The 21,041-nt window shown below is 37.0% G+C and overlaps 1 protein-coding gene across 1 annotated transcript in view; it reads left to right on the top strand.

Moving 5' to 3' along the window:
* The window catches only part of LOC311580465 (phospholipid scramblase family member 5-like), a 64,614-nt gene extending 57,362 nt beyond the window's left edge, over positions 1-7,252 (top strand). Inside the window, exons 5-9 of the mRNA XM_084752087.1 lie at positions 723-943; positions 2,268-2,429; positions 4,711-4,872; positions 6,987-7,069; positions 7,156-7,252. Coding sequence (XP_084608213.1) covers positions 723-943; positions 2,268-2,429; positions 4,711-4,872; positions 6,987-7,025 — 584 coding nt within the window. The 3' untranslated portion in view covers positions 7,026-7,069; positions 7,156-7,252. The remainder of the gene's footprint in view (positions 1-722; positions 944-2,267; positions 2,430-4,710; positions 4,873-6,986; positions 7,070-7,155) is intronic.
* The last annotated feature ends 13,789 nt before the right edge of the window (positions 7,253-21,041 follow it).

Below are 21,041 nucleotides of genomic sequence, written 5' to 3'. Positions count from 1 at the left end.
ATTAGCTTAAAAAAACATAAGTATAAAAGTAAATCTTTCATAATAGCAGCATCCTAATGCTAATAGATTCCATTTTAAAATGACAAGTAGTAATTAATATGTCAGGTATATTAGTCATTCAAATTTCTTAATATTCTGATAAGGGAAAAGCACAGTTGAAAGCATATTAAAATTTCATCAATACTAATGCTGTTGTTTCCGCTTCATGATTTACTCAACAAAAGATGCATAGAATTTATCAATAAACAAATGTGTAAGGATGATTAATAATTTCAAATTACTTGTGTGCATTTTGTTTATAAGATTCTATATTACTCCAAAATATGGCCAGCACTACTACTGTGGATCTTAAAAGAAAACTTAGACGTGGTAATAGATGCCTATGTAAGTTGTTCCAATAACTTGCATAAAAAGAATAGGCTTAATATCTGAGAAATGAATTTTTCCTTGCACAGTTTGCTCTTTGGTTGAAAAATGCCTCGACATGTTTGTTCAGAGTTGTAGAATTAAAATTAGCTAGGCTGCTAGTTTTGTTCTCCGATTTTGCTTTGACTTCTGAGGCAAAGTCATCAGAGTTTAGAGCATGAGAACAGATTTGTATGAAACTGAGACTATCAGCTCAGTAACTCTGCCATAACTCTATGTTCTCTTTATATGCCTTTCCTTTTGACAAGTGGTGATGCCAATCAAAGCATGCCTTCATAAGCTGTGTTTTCTGATAGTGATACTCGGCACTGAAACCTCCAACAAATATGAGATCAAAAACAGCTTGGGACAAAGAATTTACTTTGCAGTTGAAGAAAGCATCTGTTTTAACCGTAATGTATGTTCCACACTGCGAGCCTGCACCCTGAGGATCACAGACAACTCGGGTCGAGAGGTGATTACAGTGAACAGGCCCCTAAGGTGTAACAGCTGCTGGTGCCCTTGCTACCTACAAGAGGTTGGTCACTGCCTCTGAACATCTTTTAAGATTATCCCTTGAAGTGGCATTCATCTGGAGCTACAAGACAGCCAGCCTTACAGTTGTTTGAATTTATATCCTCTCTTTTAGGATAAGGAAAACTTGGAGATTTGGTGAGGCACCTTTCTCATTTGTAAACCAAAACTATAGCAGCTACCATGAGATTGCATGGGAAGGAAATCTCATGTGTCCTGTAAACAAGACATAGCCTCCTGACCTGAGTATTAGCCAAGGGATTGTAATGTCTACAAATTCCACCACTATACAAATACAGTCATCTTCTCCTTTGGTAGCAATGCCCAGGAGAGACCATGACACTTGACCTTTTCCAATGTGTTCTCTTCCCTGGGTGTTATCCTGCTCAGAATGACACCTAGCATTTGCATGCTTACGAAATCTATGTTATGCAACAGAGTGACATTACTCAATTTTTTTATCTTAGCATAATTGGTTGTCATTGTTAGTAGAACTGGAACAATAATTTCCACTGATGCAGACATCTGCTTAATTTGCTATGATGTCTCTGTGAGCTGGAAGAACGTGGTTTTATTCTCCATTCTGAATAGGTGTGTGTGTGAAGTACTAAGCATGTAAGTACAATGAATCCTTATCATTTCCATGACAAAATACAAAATTTCAAAAGAAAAAAAAACCACTTTAAATCCTAAAAAGTGTATACATAGTCAATATTATATATATATACTTATGTATATACAAATACATTTATTTTACTATCCAAGAACACTGTAGACACTCACACAAGATGATGAACTTACTATGAGGGGAAAATGAGATAAATAGGTAGAAAACTGATTTACTTCAAAGGAAACATTTTCTACTTGTCCCCGCACTCCAAAGTCTCTTACAAAAGGATTTTATTTGGTTTACACTCAAATGCAAAAATGATGCCTAAAATTACAAATGTGAACGTTTCACAATTGGAAGAAGAAGTTGAAATAGAGAGCTGTTGTGGGAAGGAGTTACTGAGTTTGCTCAATCTAAACTCTGTAATTGCCTCACTGTTACAGAGGAAATGAAATGGCCACTGTGCCGAGGACACCACGGCATTTAGGGGCAAGGGCTAGACACACAAGTGTAATGGATCCTTGTCGTTTTTCACTATATAATACAAAAGGTGAAAAGAAAACACCACTTTGCATTCTAGAAACATATATTTATAATGGCTTTTTAAATACAACACTTATTTCATAACAAATATTGTGTAGATGTAAGTTGACATTCTTATGTGATTAATGCATTATAACCACAGAAAATCTGACTTTGTTACTATTTTCTCTTACAGCTAGAAATACAAGCCCCTCCTGGTACCATAGTTGGTTACGTTGCACAGAAGTGGGACCCCTTTCAACCCAAATTCACAATCCAAAATGCAAACAAAGAAGATATTTTGAAAATTGTTGGTCCTTGTGCAACCTGTGGGTGTTTTGGTGATGTGGACTTTGAGGTATGAATGACAAAGAAAGTTTTGCTTGGGTTCTGATTTCTTGGAATGGAATTCAGTTTCTAAAACATCTAGATAATGTTGTATCCTTTAAATACACTTTAAGAATTGCATATTAGGGGCTGGAGAAATGGCTCAAATATTAAGGACACTGGCTGCTCTTCCAGGGGTCCTGAATTCAATTCCCAGCAACCAAATGGTGGCTCACAGCCATCTGTAATAGGATCTGATGTGCTGTGTCATGTAAGGAGATGTGCAGATAGAGCACCCATATGCATAAATAAATAAATATATCTTATGTTTAAAAAAGGAATTGCATATTAGTAAATCATCCTTTCATGCCTATAATAATAGTCATTACTCCAGAGAGTCAAGTCCACGGGTTTTTAGCAAAAATAATGCTATGATGAGATATGGTCTTTCACCATTGTATTTTTCATAGATCACTGCACATATTATTTAAAGAAATGTTAACAAATTAAAATGAGAATTATAAAATTAAAATTCTTGATATATTTGCTTAATACACTGATAAACTACTGTATCACCTTACCTAAAACCCTGTCTTGTTTTTAACTTAAATTAACTTAACTAAACTGTTAAACATATATATTTTTATATAATATATATTATATATAGAAAAAGGGTAGTGTGTTTTTATATAACTAATATACTGTGCTTCCTAAGAATTATGGTAACCCTATGTTTGATGAGGTTGATTCATAGGAAGTTAGAAGCACACATAAGACAGGGTGAATATGTTTTGGTTTTTTTGGTTTTTGGGTTGGACTTTGTTGTTGTTTTGGTTTTGGATTTGGGGTTTTGGTTTTTCAAGACAGGGTTTCTCTGTACAGCCTTGGCTATCCTGGACTTACTTTGTTGACCAAGCTAGCCTCAAACTCACAGAGATCAGCTTGCCTCTGCCTCCCTAGTGCTGGGACTACAGGTGTGAGTCATGGCACCCGGCAGAATTATGTGTATTTTGAACACCAAAATTATCTATGCCATTTCCTGTTGTCCTGCCTCATGGACATTTAGCCTTGATCAGATCTCATTTCAGAAGCATATTCCACTATATATATAAACTCTCTCTCTCTCTCTCTCTCTCTGTGTGTGTGTGTGTGTGTGTGTGTGTGTGTGTGTGTGTGTAAGACCTGCTAAATTTCTTTTGTACAGTAATGTACTCTCAGGTTTCTGGAGCTGAGTATTAACATGGGCCGTTGCAAATTTAGCCTGTAACAACATATGTTCTCTAAACAGATTATCCTGAACATACATCATAGGCAGGGGAGCATTTAAATTTAAAGCATCTATTTTTCATTATTCATTTGTATTCGAACTAGGTCTCTTTTCAGACTTCTGAGTGAGTCTATACACATAGAGAACACAGACTTTGTTAGGTGACTTGTCTTAGGCTCCTTAACATGATTGAGGAGAATTTAAACATTAGGCTTTAGTATTCATGCTATAACTATGTTCTAAGAAACCTTCCCTATTTTCTAATTTCTACCACTGTACAGGAAGTGTAGTGCCACATTAAATAAGTGTCAGAATGAGAAGCAGGATAAAGAAATAGTTGACAGAGTCAGCTGTAGATCCTTCATTCAATAGGTCAGGTAGACTTCAATGTCAGATGCATCTCAGTGTTCTGGTTATACACTAGGTCAAGGTGATGTTTTAACACTTAGTATTGGTCAGAAGGGAATTGGTTAACAAATGTGCAAGTAGTTTGACAATGTATTATGGTTAAAAGTTTTAATAATTACATAATAAATTTTAAAGCTTATTAATTATACCTAGAAAATAATTTAATTCATCAAAATAATTTTATTATCTGCATACAGGTAAGCATGTGCACACACACAGCATATATATATAATATATATATTACATATACATCTTTTATAATGGCAAATTCTGGTTTAAACAATGAACACAGGCAAAGAAATTCCCTTCCTGCTTAGCTAGCTACATAACTAAAAGATGTGCCTGCTGCCATCTTGTGGCTGTCTGGCCTTAATTACTTACTCTATCTGCATAGAAAAATGAAAGATGAAAACAAACTACAATGGTCTACAAACTGTGGCAGTCAGAAGTTCTTGACTACTGTGGAGGTAAATATCCACACCTGTGCCCAAACACAGGCGCAAACAACATAGTGCTTCCATTTGGCGGTGGTGATTAACACAGCAGCGCAAATTCATCTATAATAGCATAGTGACAAATGTCAACCATCTCTTTTATCTGCAGATTTCATACCTCTTTTTTATTTTTCTTTGCAAAGGTGAAAACTGTTGATGAAAAGCTTACTATCGGAAAAATTTCCAAGTACTGGTCTGGATTTGTCAATGACGTGTTCACAAACGCTGACAACTTTGGGATCCATGTTCCTGCAGATCTGGATGTGGCACTCAAAGCAGCAATGATTGGTGCTTGCTTTCTCTTTGTAAGTTAGGTGTAAGCTGTGTGGTGAGTTTTGTTCTAACTAAGCAGACTGTGCAGAGCTAATCCTCCTCCACATAGTCTTGACCTACAGAGCATGCTCTGTACACAGAAGCATTTTAAGATAGGATCAGCATCCTTTGGAAATCAGAAGTGAACGGTTTACGTTTCACTCAGTCTGATAACCCAGGCATCAAGTAACACCTTTGCCTGACTAACTTGATGAGCTTCACTGCCTCCTGCCTGAGTAAACACTTTAAACTCAAAAAACATGTAGGGTTTTGGTTTGGTTTGGTTTGGTTTTAATAAATCAACATCTTTCCTCTTCCTTTTGTTGCTCTTCAGAATTTCATATCTCAACCCTAATGAATACTTCAAATTGCTAATCCTGAGATTCACCAGAAAAACTAACTCCGTGATTTCATTTAAATTAAATTTATAACAAGCATTTATTAAATATTAAATACTGTCCAAGCGATGGACTTTGGTCAGTACCATTACCCAGAATGTCCCAGCTGGAATGGCCCTCGAACCATTCAGGGACTTATAAGGACAAACTTATAGGCCACCATACTTTCCCAATAGGCTCTGTTATTTTCCAAGAGCTACAATTTCCAGTATTCCGGGAAGTTACCTGGTTCCTGGGCAGGTGGGACTTACAGGTTAATTTTTGGGCATTACACAATCTATGCTGCTGTTGAGTAAGTCAGCCCCATGTATTGGTTCTCTGCTAAAGACATAGAAAATACACAAACTAAAAGTAATTCCATATTTATATCTTTGATGGACACAGAACTAGGTAGAAAATTGGTAACTAGAAAGACATGTATATTATTTCTTCAAAATCTTTTGAGAAATCATCTTAGCTATTCGTTTCCTATCATTAGTAGTCAGTCCCTATTTTTATCTACAAATCAACATAATTCTAATTAACTTTGCTTGTCATCAAATATCTATTCTATTCCCCATTCTCCTTTGCTGATAGTACTTCATCACTTCCTGTTGACCCTTCCCATTTTTTGGTCATTCCACACTTCAGCATTAACATTTCATACACACACACACACACACACACACACACACACACACACACACACACACCACAAGACAAGCACACACACACAAAGACAAACACATACAGAGGCAGAGACTAACACACGTACATAGAAGAACACATTCTCAAACAAACACACGTTGACATCACCTTTCCCTTGGGGGTTCATTGGATCTTTCTGATCAAGTTGCTCACTTAACTTTCATATTAAAAACAGTTCATCTCAGATCTTCTCTATCATCCCGTTTTGCTGACAGGCTGGTGCCAAAACAGTGGTGGGAAACAACAGATGTTTTCATGATCGCTGACCTTACTGAATTTTCCTTTTGCTCACTTTCAGAAGCCTTCTGAAAATGGAGCTTTGACGAATGTGTTTTCCTTCCTTCCCTCACATTCTTTGAGAGTTTAATGTGATATAGGCTTAGATCGCACCCACTCCGTATGTAGCTCATCTCACAATCTCTGCATGACGCATGAGCTTGTAGAATCTCAGCACTAACCTGGATGCACCAAGCCAGTACTTAAACATGACCTTGAATCGGTCCTCTGTGCCCAATATCTCAAATGAAGACTGATCTAGAAAGTTCCGTAGTTATATGAATGGGTAACTATGGATAACTTTTAAACTCCAGCAACTAAGAGAGGCACCCACTTAGCCAACCATAGAAACAACTCCACCCACTTCTTGTTAAGTCACAACCTTATGGAACCTTTGCAACTTGGCCAATATATGTTTTGAGACAGTTTCTCAAATGTGTCTGTAAGGAAAATTACAACAATTTCAAAGGTGATGCTGGTTATAAGTTTTTCTTCTGCTTTATAATGTTTACAATTGAATTTTACAATCTTGATTGATGATGACTTGATTACATACTGCACATTCAACTTGTAAGAATCATGAACCTTAAAACATTATCATTTTTATTCTTCTAATAAAATATGCATTGCTGAAACACCACTGGGAACATCATTGGTTTGCATCATCAAAGCTGGCATGTCAAGCTCTTGATTCTAATTGTCGCCTCTTTTATAAATTCATTCATATTCAGTTTATTTATTTGTAGGATTTCATGTTCTTTGAACATTCACTTGCCGGATTATAACAAGCATGATGATGAAAACAATAAAATATGCAGAACACATTTCAGTAAGTAAAAGGCAAGTTTAAATGATCTTCTTCCTTTGAAGATGTCTATGTTTGACACTATCTAATTCTTTTTCATTTTCTTCTAGATGTCCCTTGGGCTCTGAATTTCATTTCTGAATGGTTTGAGTATTTGGGTTTTTATATAACTAAATGTTAATTATTATATTTATTAAAACACAGTTTAATGAGACAATTACCTGGTTGTGAATGCATGATGGCTAAATATGCAATTACTAGCATGAGTACAAGGTTACTCTGAGAGATTACCGTTCTCTTTTTATCCTTTTGAAGTCACTGCAATGGTAAGCATGAAAGATGAGAGCTAAGGCTTGCAGCATCACTGATGGGAATTCACTGTTTAGAGGACACTTTGAAGTGTTTCTGGTCCCACGGGTGGTTACTAATCAAAAGGCTTGAAATTTCTAACATATCTTTTCAAAAGTAGTTCCTTTTGGCTTTCTTAATTTTACTTCTTTTTAAAATTTTCTCGGGTAGTCTTAATGAATTAAAACATAAGCATTATTTTATAAGGCAGTTCTCACATTCTCTGAGAGAGAACCTCTTGTTGGCCAGATTATGTTAAGTTTCTTATTGGAGTAAACATATCTTATTTATATTGGGAAAGTTGGACATTGAGTCAATAGTATGTGTAAAGATCTAAGGGAAGATAGATAGCTTCCATTTGTTCAAGTAGCAGAGGCACAATTATATTCCGTAAGGCAATTACCTAAAGCACTGAGCAGATTCCTGCCAGAGATTTAAATAGCCATATAGATAGACTCAAAATTAGTGAAAGCAGTCTTATCTACCAGGACTTCATCTAACTGCTGTGAAGTTTCTGCCAGCTAAGGGATATAAGACTTCAAAATGAAAAAATGGACAATTCTGGAATCAAAATCAAACAAACAAAAGAGGCAGGCCCGAATCCATGCAGCAGTGCAGAAGTAAGAAAGCATAGTAAATGCAACTGGTTCATAATTCACACCGTGCTGGGGAACACTCCTGATTCCTACCTCCCACTTGTCCACTTGATTCCCAAGCCCTGCAGCCAGGCTCCACCTCCTGAACCACCCCAAACAGGGCACCAACTGGAGAGCAAATGTTCAAATACATGAGACTGTGCAGGACATTCTCATGGAACTCAGCCTTGAGTTCAAGACCATCCTGGGCTACAAACTATGTCCCATCTCAACCTCACCCACCCAAATCAAAAGAAATGTCTTACTTAGACTAAAGCTGGGGTGCGGTAGCTGCTGTTTGGTAATGTCATGAAAGATATTTCACATTGTCATGCTCATGTAAATACTTTTTGCAAAAAATCAGTCTTTTATTAAATCAGTTTACTGATGGCTTTAATTATTACCCATTGGAATGATAAGCTATCAATCAGTTTTCCCCAAGAAGGGCAAGAGGTTTTTTTTTTTTAATTTCCAATCCCAGGATGAAGTGTAATTCAGGATAAATAGACAGAAACAGAGCTGTTAATTTGAACATAGAGGGGGAAAGTCAACAAGAGACAAGAGCATTTACAAAAGAGAATTCTTGCCAATTGAAAAAGAAAGCACAAAGTCTCTGAGTCAGACATGCTGGTCAGGTCTGATAAACACAGGAACCCTATGGCTGGAGTGTACTGGACAAAAGGAGGTTCACTGTCAATAGGCTAATAGGCTATCCTTTGTGACCCATAAAACCTTGCAACAACAACAACAACAACAACAACAAAACTAAAATTTTCTCAGTAGTTCTTTATGAATAAGATGTTTTACCTGGTGCAGTGATGTGTGCCTATAATCTTGGTACTTAGGAAACAGGAGAATCTAAAGTTTGGAGCCAGTGTATTACGGAAAACTCAAGATGAGCCATGTCAAACACCAAAACAGTTACCATAACAGATAGGGAGATGCAATTACACAATACAAAAGGTTGGGGTATAGTGAAGTGAAAGAGCACTGCCCTAGCACATGCAAGGATCTGGATTTGACCAGAATTTTGGTTAGAAAAGGTGAAAAACAGGTGACACTTGGGACCACATAATAACAGCTCAATAAAATTCTAAATCACTTCAGTCCTAGGTAGCACACACACAGATTTTTATATCTGTAATTTTTACTACCAAAATAACAAACTTTGAATGCTTTCATAATCTGACAGAATTACTATTCATTTATTTTTTATTTTCCTATATGTATATTTACAAACCACTTGAGTGTCTGGTACCCATGAAGGCCAGAGGAGAACATCAGATTACCTGGGATTGCATGCAGTTACATACTGCAACTGTGAGTTGCCATGCGGATGCTTGGAGGTGAAGTCAGTCAGGTCCTCTGGAAGAGCACCTCCTCCTCTTAACCCCTGAGACACCTCTTTAGTTCATTAGCATTTCTATCTCCTGAGCCTTATGTCATTATTTCTGTGTTAAAATTAGAGAGGCTTGAATTATTGTTTATAACATTTTGACTTCTCATGTTACATAATTTCCTTTCCATAAAATTGGACTTTTTGTGGGTCAATATTTTGGGGGGTTTTGGTTTTGTTTTTAGGTATACATTGGGAAGGCAAAAAGCCAATTTTTAGATGTTTCTCACAAACTATTCACCTTGGTTTTTGACACAGGATCTTTCACTGGCCTGGAAGTCACAAAATAGATTAAGCTTGCTCTCCAGTAGGCCCCAGGTGCCCAACTCGCTCTGCTTCCTCAGTAATGGCATTGCGATTGCTTTCCCCTATACATAATTTTGTCTTTTTTTCTCTTTTTTTATTAATTTATTCTTGTTACATCTCAATGGTTATCCCATCCCTTGTATCCTCTCATTATTCCCTCCCTCTCATTTTCCCCTTATTCCCCTCCCCTATGACTGTTCCTGAGGGGGATTACCTCCCCCTGTATATGCTCAGAACATTCTCCACAGTAGAGTGGAGAGTGGGATATGACTTTCTCACATATGCTGGTGCCTCACCTTTGACCATGTCCCCTGGAGGGGGAGACCTGGTGGCACCCAGAGTAAGGACAGCAGGTTACCAAGAAGAGACTTGGTACCCTAGTTTTGTCTTTTGATGTGGAATCCATGCTTTCTCAGCAAAAGCTGATCTGTTTTTAAGCCCTAATTTTTTGCCTTTCTTATTACATTTTTAACTTATTAAACTCGTATTTTGACAATTTCATACGTGGGGACAATGTATTGATTAGTCACTTGTCATCTTCTCTCTACAAGTCCCTTTGCCATATTTACATGTTTATTGTTTGTTTTGAGACCTAATGTGTTTATAACCAGGGTCATGTGTTTTACTGTGTTTGGAGCTGTGTATTAGAGCCTATTAGGGTCACCAGTAGTTATAAAACTGATGGCAGTTACTCTGAATGTCTCAGAATCTATCACTAGATTCTGGACACTAGTTCAGTAGAGTCAACAGGGACCCTGAGCTCTTCTATAATTGACTATTGATAGGTCCACTTTTGGGCAGAAACACTATAAGCAAGCACAGTTGCATTGAGCTCATTATTGGGATGGCTGAGTGATAGCACTTTTTAGCACTTCTTCAGAACTATCTTCCAGCTCTTACATTCTTTCCATATCTCCCTCAACAATGTTCCTTGACCCTTAGCAGAAGGGATATAAATGTCTTATTTACGGCTGAGCATTCAGCCTTAACTCATTCTCAGATTCTTGATCAGTAGTGTGTGTCTTTGCACTCACTACCTTTCACTGCAGAGAGACAATTTTTATTAAGGCTAACATTAATATTAATCTATGTCTATAAATATGAATAATTAGAGGGCAGTTTTTATACTATGTCAGTTTAACTAAAGAACATTAGTAGATTATTCTCTGGGTGTGGGTTTTTTTTTCCTTTTAACTAGTATTTGCAGTACCAAAAAAAAAAAATGTAATCTTTCCAATTGACGCCAAGCAGACAGACGTTGGTTGCCTTCCATAGCGTACATGCCACTATTGCACAATTAGGAACATGTTGACTGGCAGACAGGTACTATCATTTGTAGAATTTACAACTACTGGTCCCTTTTCTGCCCCATAAGCCTACATGGTACCTTCTCGAACTAGGAAGCTTAACTAGAAGGGTGAAATTTTTCCATCTCAGTTCAAACTTAGTTTCTCTGTGTTTTTATTTCTTTAGGATTCATCTTTCTATAATGCATTGTTTAATCTCTATGAGCCTGTCTTTGAAAGATTATTTTCCTATTGACTTTAATATTTATTCCATAGATAGGATACAAATAGTTATTCCAATTTTTCCTCCATTTGTTGATATTTACTTTGTCTTCCAATCTGTGGTCTATTTTAGAGAAATCTTCATAGACTACTTAGAAGAATGTGTACACTGTAGCATTTGGGTAAAATGTTCTGTATGTATTCATTATGTACATTTGATCTCTGATTTCACTTATTATGATGTTTTTCTTTTTATATATTGTCTGGATGACCTGTCAGTTAGCAAATGTAGGGTGTTGATGTTACATAATGTTGCTGTATTGTAACTGGTTGTTAATACGTAGTTTACAGCCTAGTAGTATTTGTTTTATGAAACTGGTTGCACTTGATTTTGGTGCATCAATGTTTAAGAATGTAATGTCCTTTTGGTGGACTGTTCATTTGGTCAGAATGAAATGAAAGTCTTTATCTCTACTGATTAGTTACAGTTTTACCTTTATTGTATAAAATTTTAGTATTGCAATCAATGCAATTTTGTTTCCTGCTTCCATTTGTTTTGAATACTTTTTCCCTATCCTTTTGCTCCCAAATAGTATCTATCCTTGAATGTAAAATGGTTTTTTTTTCTTTTTTTAAGATGTATTTCTTTATTATGTACACAGTGTTTTGCTTGCATGTATGCCTGCACACCAGAAGAGGGCACCAGATCTTATTATAGATGGTTGTGAGGCACCATGTGGTTGCTGGGAATTGAACTCAAGACCTTTAGAAGAGCAGCCAGTGTTCCTATCCTCTGAGCCATCTCTCCAGCCCCTAAAATATGTTTCTTGTAGACAACAGAAATGTGGGTCATGTCTCTAAATCCAATTGGGTAGCTTATATCTTTTGATAAGGGTGTTAAGACCATTAATATTTAAAGTTATTGTCAAAAGTTTTATGTAGATTGCTGACATTTTACTGCTTTTGTGGTGTTAGTGTTCTTAGTCCTAATTTTCACACTAGTTATTGTAGCATCGTTTGTTTTCTTCTTATAACCTCTTGAATATGGTTATCCTTCCCATTCAGTCTGAGGAATCTCTTTCAGTAGTCTCTGTAAGGCTGCTTCTACGGACATGACTTCCTTTAGCTGGTTTTCAGTTACAGTAAGTTTTCCTTTCCCTTTAACCGTGACAGATAGTTTTGCCAAATACCATAGCCTAGTTTGGCATATGTGGCCCTAGGGCTTGAAGAACACTGCCATAAGCTCTTCTGAGTTTTAACGTTTCCATGGAGAGAAATAGCTATTACTGTGATAGGTTTGCCTTTGTGTGTGACTCGTGACTTCTCTATTGTAAATTTCAATACTCTTTTATTTGTTCTATATATTTAACATTTTCGTTGTGATATGACTTAGGACGTGTTTTTTCCTGGCTCTATTAGGTGTTCTGTGTGCCTCTTATTCCCATAAGGGGATCTATTTCCCTAGATTTGGGGAGTTTTCTTCCATTAACTTTTTGAAGATATGTTGTATACATTGACCAGGACTTCCCCCCTCATCTTCTAATCCTGTAATTCCTATCAGCCCAAAGATCCTGAATATTACATTGCTGAAGTTTTTTAAATACACGTTTTAATTGCACAATCCCATTCTCCTGCCTTAACTCCCAGCCATGATATTCTGTCTTCTACGCAACCCATTCTGTTGGTGAGGCTTTCCACTGATTTTTTTTTTAATTGGCTTACTGAAGTTATCATCTCAGCAAATTTCAATTTATGTTTTCTTCTGTATTTCTGTTTGTTGAGTTCATTCTTCATATTTTGAATTTTCTTTATTGTGTATTGATAGCCTTTGCTTTGTGTTTTCTTGGACTTAATCAGAACTTATTCTGTCCTCTTTAGGTTCAGTCAGGTGATCCCATTTCCTCCTTGAACTTGAACTCTTTGAATTTGTTTATTTGAATTGTTCATTTAAAATCTGCACCTTGGCCAGGTGGTGGTGGTACACACCTTGAATCCCAGCACTCGGAAGGCAGAGTTCGAGGTCAGCCTGGTCTACCAAGTTAGTCCAGGACAGTCAAGGCTACACAGAGAGACCCTGTCTTGGGGGAAAAAAATCTGTACCTTGAGATTGATTTACATTATCTGGATGAGAACTACTGTTATAGGATTGATTATTTTTGTGAGGATATATTTCTTGATTTTTCATATTTCTTGTTTTTTGTTTTTAATACAGGGACTTGGGAAAATAGAGTTATAATGTTGGTTGTTTTTTTGGGGGGGCGTTGGTTGGTTGGTTGGTTGGTTTTTCAAGATAAAGTTTCTCTGTGTAGCCTTGGCTGTCCTGGACTTGCTTTGTAGACCACCTGGCAGGCAGGGATCCACCTGCTGCTGCCTCCTGAGTGATGGGATTAAAGGTGTGTGCCACCATGCCCAGCTGGTTGTTTCTTTTTATGTAGGTTTCTTGCCTGCCTGTGTTGAGTGGTGGTTTTATTATCTTTCTGCTGTTACCCTAACTGGCCTGGTTTTGAAGAAGATATAGGGCACTTGAAATTCAGTCTTTTGAGCACTCAATATTGTTTGTAAGTGGAAAGGCTAGCTTTGTTAGTTCAGGAAATAATAGCGTCTTAGGAGTCTTGAAATAATAGCATCTCAGGAGTCCTGCTGGCTTCATGTACATCTGCTTAGGCAATGTCCTGGGGGCATACAATGTAGGATTCTGTGTGATATTATTGGTGGACATATGAGGGGGTCCTTGCTCGAGGTCTCATGACACGCATTAGAGACAGTCTGAGGCACTTGACCACTACTGGCCTTGTGTATAGCTTCTTGGGCTATCTTAGAACAGAAATGATTGGGCTGGGTGAGTTCAAAGATGCCTTTCTACCTGGAGCCATGTCTGTGGCCGTGGGCCACTCTCCAGGTCAGGGGTATGTATACAGTAAGAGCCAAGGATCTTAGTATTATAATGAGTTTCTATCTGTATAGATGCTTGGGCAAGGTTAAGAAGCAGGTAGCTAAGCAGAGCAGGACCAATAATTGTTATTACCAGTGAGTGTGTGCAGCTGCCTGGGCAAGGGCCTAGAGTAAGGCCAAGGGGCTTCAGAACTTGTTTTGAGAACCTATGGCTTATCTCAGAAGAAAACACTAACACTCTAAAATAAAAAACATCTAAACATTTACATAAATGTTGTGTATTTTTTACTATATGGCATTAATTGTTGCCAGTGAAATAAAATCAAGATTGTATTCAAGTCATGTGTACTGTGCAGATAATGTGTGGAATTACACTTCAACTCAAGAGCACAGCATAGAAGCCGGATGTGGTGGTGCACACCTTTAATCCCAGCACTTGGAAGGCAGAGGCAGGTGGATCGCTGTGAGTTCGAGGCCAGCCTGGTCTACAAAGTGAGTCTAGGACAGCCAAGACTGCACAGAGTAACCTTGTCTCGAAAAACAAAAACAAACAAACAAACAAACAAACAAAAACACACAAAAAAAGAGCACAGCATAGAAACATAATGTGTGAAACAAACTAGGAGCAGGGGTAAACACAACCACTGCCTATTGCAAGTTATCAGCCGCTAACCCATAGCCAGGGCTACACAGAGAAAACCTGTCTCAGAGCACCCCTATACCCCCAAAAGGATGACATCTAGATATTGCAGATATAAATAAAAGTTAAGTCGATTGAAATACTGTTAAAGAAAAGGAGGAAAATATAGTGGGTTTAGTTTAGTGAGTCACTATTTTGCGGTTGACCATTATTGTTAGTGACATAATAATATCAAATTTTACTTTCTAGGAAGTTTTCTATTTATAAATATCTCTTTAAAAATTTGACCTATGCTAGAAGTATAAGAGATTTAAAACTTTAAAAGTTGGTGTTCTACCTGAAAGAAAATGAAAACATGAAGAAAATGTCTCAACATAAAAGCCAGCATTGATAATAAAAAAAAATTATTTTGGAAAAAAAAGGCAGCATTAATGAACATTATAGAATATAATACTAGAATTTTCACACATTTCTCATCTAATTTTGGTATAAAGCACAAAATAATTACCAATAAGCTCACAGGCTTGAGTGAAGAAATCAGTCTAAGTAATCAATGTTAGGTAACCTGCCAGATTCTACAGATATGATCACCGTTGTGTCTACCTTTTACAATGAGAGTAGGAGTGGGCAGAAAATGAAGGCGGGAGGGGGCTGTAAAACACAATACACAGAACGAGAGCCTGGAAGTGCAGGCAAAGAGACTTTAAGTAAGTGGTGGTCTCCTCAGCACTACCTGTCACTCCTATCTGGATAAGCAGTGTGGGCAGTGAACTTAGACTCTTCCCCCTGCTGATGGCACATGAGTGGTGGGCTTTAACGTGACTCCTCCATAAGGAGGAGGAAGCAGCCAACACAGAAACTGGACAAGTGCTTTTGGGTAAAAAAAAAAAAAAAAAAAAAAGGCAAACAAACCAAAAAAAAAAAAAAAAGAATAATTTTTACATTTAGCCAATAGTAGTAGATTTGAAAAATAATTCCTGATGTTGATAAGCTATGAATGCTACTCCTGTTTACTATCTTATTGCCTTTTCAAAATTAATTTAGCATCAACAAAATAACAAGTAAAGATAAAAGTATTCTATTACTTACACTTTATCCTCAAGTACTTTGTGTATTTTAGGGTGTATCTTTAAACACCTTGAGTGCTAGCAACAGAAAATGCAGGGGAGGAGTGTAAAGAATTAGATCTTGCTTTTAAATTGATGCCGTGTATTTAAAAATCCAGGAATCTAGGTAGGTAAAGGTAGTGTGTGTGTGTTTAATAATGTTTCCATGCTGCAGATGGCGACAACACTTCACATTATCATGGAGACACTGTAGCTAAGCAGGAGGAATCTGGGAAAAGCACATTTCTATTAGCAACTCACTTTGTGCTTTCTTTAATCTGTGAAAGCATGCAGGCTTCGTTAGTGGCACGGTGAACTTTGATGTTCCTTTTCTTATCAACAGAGAGGCAGACAATTTTTCTAGCTGCATGGTGTACACCACAAAGGTTTTGTACTTTCTGCTTTCAGAGAATAAGCATAATGCAATTTCAGTCAATTTTGTATGCACATATACGCCTTAAATTTCCTTGGACGCTGACTAGAGTTAGTCTAACAAGTAAAGTGAGAGCCACCAGAAAGATCAAGCTTAGGAACCGGGTGCGACGAGTCACTGCTGGGATCACAAGGCTAGAGAGGTTAAGGCAGGAAAATTATAGAAAGTAAGGAAATACCAAGGCAGCCTAAATGCCATGGCAAAACTCTATGTTTAAAAAAAATCAAGAATAAAAGTAAAGGTAAATCTCAAAATCTAATTTCTGTTTGTCACTAAGACTTTTTTTTCTCTTTTTGGTTTTTCGAGACAAGTTTTTTCTGTGTAACTCAGAGAAAGAAATAGACACAGGTCAGAGATAGGAAGACATGCCTTGAGGAGTCTTGGCATAAGTCTCAGTATACAGGAGAGCTAATGGCCCATACAATCTCTCAGAATACTCTTGGGAGAACTCTGGGAATTTAGACACTTTGTTTCAGAACACAAATGTAACCATTGTTTCTTGGCCTTTTGGCTAAGAATAAATCCTGTGTATTTTGGCTGCTTAATGCATTTTCAGACTACATCTTGTCAAAACTAATTAAATAAGCTAGCTGTAGCTTTTTTATATACATAACATAGAGAGAGCAATGAAAAGAGCAAATAACATGAAAAGGTCAAATATCCTGTTTGCAATAGCAGAAACAGCTGCACACTCATCTATAAGCCACATAAAATGCCTGTGGTGTGATGAAAAGGATGACAGCCAAAACAGCTCTACTCTCTAGGTGTTAGTCTATTCTAAAAAGCATTGCTTCTTTAGCTTTGCTCCATCTAGAAGAAAAATAAACATGCAACATAGAAAATGACATCAGTAGTCTTTTATTCTTAAATATAAGTAAACTAAGGGCTATTATAATCTCTATGTACACACACATATATACACATATACACATGTATACACACACACACACACACACACACACACACACACACTTATATACATATTGTGGTGGCTAACCTTTGTCGTCAACCTGGCTATATCTGCAATTATTTAAGACCCAAGCATTTGGCACACCACTGAGGGACTTTCCTCTTCGGAGTATCTGAAGAATAAGACCTACCCTAGGCAAGCTAGTGGTGGTGCATACCTTTAACTGAGAGGCAGAGAAAGGCAGGTGCATCTCTGTGACTTCAAGGCCAACCTGGCCTACAGAGCTAGTTCGAGGACAGTCAGCAGGGCTAAACAAAGACATTGTGTCTCAGAACAACCAACCAACCAAACAAACAAACAAAAAAAAAAAAACACAAAAAGACCTACCCTAAATTTGGACCATTGGAGATCAGAAGACCCATTCTAAAACTGGGCCACACCCTCTGGTGGCAGCCAACATAGGTGGCAGCCCACACAAAAGAACGTTGAAGAAGAAAGTCTGTGCTTTCTGCCAGTCTGAAAGTCCGCCTATTCTGTCCTGGACTCCCCTCTGCTGGTGTTAGAACCCACTTCTTCAGAATTCCTCCACGGACTGAAAATAGCCAACTCCTGGGACTTTCCTGAAACTTCAACACCAGATTATGACAGCTGAGACATCTGTTATCTTATGGATTGAGCAATCACCAGATCCTTGGCCTATCCATCAGGAGACAGCCATTTTTTGATGACTTTGTCCAGAGCTAAGTCACTGAAATAAATTCCTTATATTTATGTATGTCTGTGTGTGTGTGTTTGTATGTGTCTGTGTGTGTGTCTGTGTCTGTATATGTCTGTGTGTGTGCATATACCATATATACATAATATATAAATATACATATAAATATATGTATAATATGCAGAGAAAGAAAGAGAGCAGAGATCTAAGGGAAACCAAGGCCATGTACAACTGTGTCTTTATTTCTTGATCTGTTTGTTGTTCCAAATAAGAAGCAAATATAAGCTGGGGAAGGGAAGAGAATAAAGCAATAGGCTGCTGTACAATGAAAAAAATGGAAAAAAATTTATATTCATTAAGGGAGACTAGGAGGTTGTAAGTAAAGGAGAGAACTCATGAAAACAAACTTACAATATATATATACATATATATAGCATATACTATATTATACTATATATGACTTTGATAATTTAGGATCAAATTTCAAAGACAACTTAAGTATTCTGTTTTGAATTTAGAGTTTGGGCTCAATTTCTTAAGAAATGGTCTACAGAACGAGCAAAGTCTACATATTATTCTTTCAATTATTTTTCAAAGATTAACTTTATTTTAAATTTGTGTGTCTATCTATCTGTCTGTCTGTCTGTCTGTCTCTGTGTCTCTCTCTGTCTGTGGGTATGTGCATATGAAGGCAAGTACTTGAGACAGCCAGAGGTATGAATTTCCTAGAGCTGGTATAAGAGGAAGTTGTGAACCATCCAAAGTAGGCACTGAAAATCAAACTTTAGTTCTCTGCAAAAGTGGCACATACCCTTAATGCTGAGACGTTTCTCCAGCACAATTTTCCAAATTTTATTGAATTTGATTTTTTTGAAATTACAGAATTTTCTCCTTCTCTCTTCTCCCACCAATATCCCCCATGCCTCTCAATCTCCCTCTTAAAATTATAGTCTTTTTCATATGTGTGTGTGTGTGTGTAAAGTTTGAATATACATTCAACCTTCTAATTCCTTTTAGTGTTGCTTATATGTATGTGTCTTTATTGTTGGCCACTTGATAATGGATAAACACACTCAGGGCTCTTCCCTTGAGTAGACTAATATTCTTTATTTCAGCAATTGTAAATTGTTTATTACTCTTTTCCTTGGAGTGTAGCCCCAAGAGGGTTCCCACACCCACACTGGCATGTCGCCTGGTATTGTCATTGTTCAGGTATTGGTCAGGTAGCCATATTGTTGAGATTTCATGGGTGCATCTTCCTTGTCATGTGCAGAAAACTCTATTTCAAAACAGGCTACCCATCATCTGGCTAAACATTTCTGCCCTCTCTTTTGCAACATTCCCTGAGCCTTTGGTAGTAGTGTTTTTGTTGTAGGTGTATCAATTGTGGCTGGGCAGCCCATGGTCAGTTTTTCTGTGTATTCTGACCATTTGTGTTTTCTGTAATATTTTCCTTTTGCTGTAAAACAAAAGCTTATCTGATGAGGGGTAAGATCTGCACTTATTCCTAGGTATAAAGATTATAATGTACTTAGGAATGTCAATGGTTAAGGAAAGTGACCATAATAATGTCTTCTAAGTTACATGACCTTATTAGCCACATACAGTTTTTAAGGTTAGGTTTACAGTACCAACATGATTTGCCTCCTATTAAGCAAGCCTCAAGTCCAATTACTTCATTACTACCAAAATGTAAGTGACAATAATGTAGCTTTAGGAATATCTTGCTACGCTGATCTTGACTGTGGTTCATAGGCATCAAAGCTGGGACGTACTATTTAATGGCTTCCTCCTTTAGCAACTTGTATAGGACCTCCCAGTACTATTAAAGCTAGTCTTCATGTAGAGGACTTTGGAAAAGATGCAGCTGGATTGTTCTAAATCTCATGTCTAACTTGCATGGGAACTAACCTTCAACTTCTGGGAGGCAACCAAGGGCAACAGGAATATCTTATATTACCTTGGAAATCTCTTAAACTACCTTGACCAACAACTCAAAAGGTTGTTTCTCATGTCTAATATTGCTGGTTTTGTTAGCTAGTCTATGACTCTCAGAGTAAGCATTATCATGCCAAGAAGTATAAGGTGTGTGTGTGTGTGTGTGTGTGTGTGTGTGTGTGTGTGTACAATTTTAGTTAAATATAAAGTAATGATTTCTTCTGTCTTTTACAAACATCATAAGTATTATTGATTCCTCTCCAATCTTCTAATTCTTAAACAGAGGTAAACATTAGCAATAAAGATAACAATAATAAAAAGAAAGGAGAGACTGACCAAAGGCATATAGATTAGACATCCATTACGTTATCCCTTGCTGGTGTGTTCACTTAGTAAATGTCCCCAAAGCAAGAAACATGAGCCAGGTTTGTGTATTAGAAAAAGAAATATCAGAGGCTATCTTTCTCCCTTTTTATTTTATGAAACTATAAAATTGTTAAAGGCATAATCCATATAACATATTCAAAAGGTATCATAAAAATTGATTAAAAACATTCATTATTTTCCTAAGTATTAATGTTACTATTTCTGAAACAAATGAAAATATGGTAACATTTATGTGCATTGAAATATCATCAACAGAAAAATGGATAAAAAGACAGTATATGTAAACAGTTGAGTTTTATTTATCAAAAAAGAGAACAAAATTGCATTTTCTTGGAACTTAATGCAACTGGAAACAGTTTAAGTATTTATTCTTATTTGTGATATGTGTGTTTGTCTATATGAGTGTGCACCACATATGTGTGTGTTTGCTCAGAGGCCAGAAGATGGTGTCTGTGGATCCACTGGAGTGACAGGAACAGACATTGTGGTAAGCAAGACTATGTGTGTCCTGGGAAGGGAGCTTGAGTTATTGGAAAAACAACAATAATCCTTATGGTATGGGTCATCTCTCCAGCCCTGGAGAATTTAAGCAAAATGAGTAAGACACAGAAAGGCAAATGTTACATGTTTTTTCTTATTTGTGGGTCCTATAACTCTTTATACACATAAGCCACACACACACACACACATACACAACACATACACACACACAAAAAAAATTTGACGTGAATGCAGAAGAGAAAATAAAAGGAGTAAGAGATTAGTGGAAAGATGAAAATAGA

The sequence above is a fragment of the Acomys minous genome (genome assembly GCF_964271855.1).
Source record: "Acomys minous genome assembly, chromosome: 13".
In the NCBI taxonomy this organism is placed as follows: Eukaryota; Metazoa; Chordata; class Mammalia; order Rodentia; family Muridae; genus Acomys; species Acomys minous.
The sequence above is the reverse complement of the archived record's forward strand: the minus strand, read 5'-3'. Positions and strand labels throughout refer to the sequence as shown.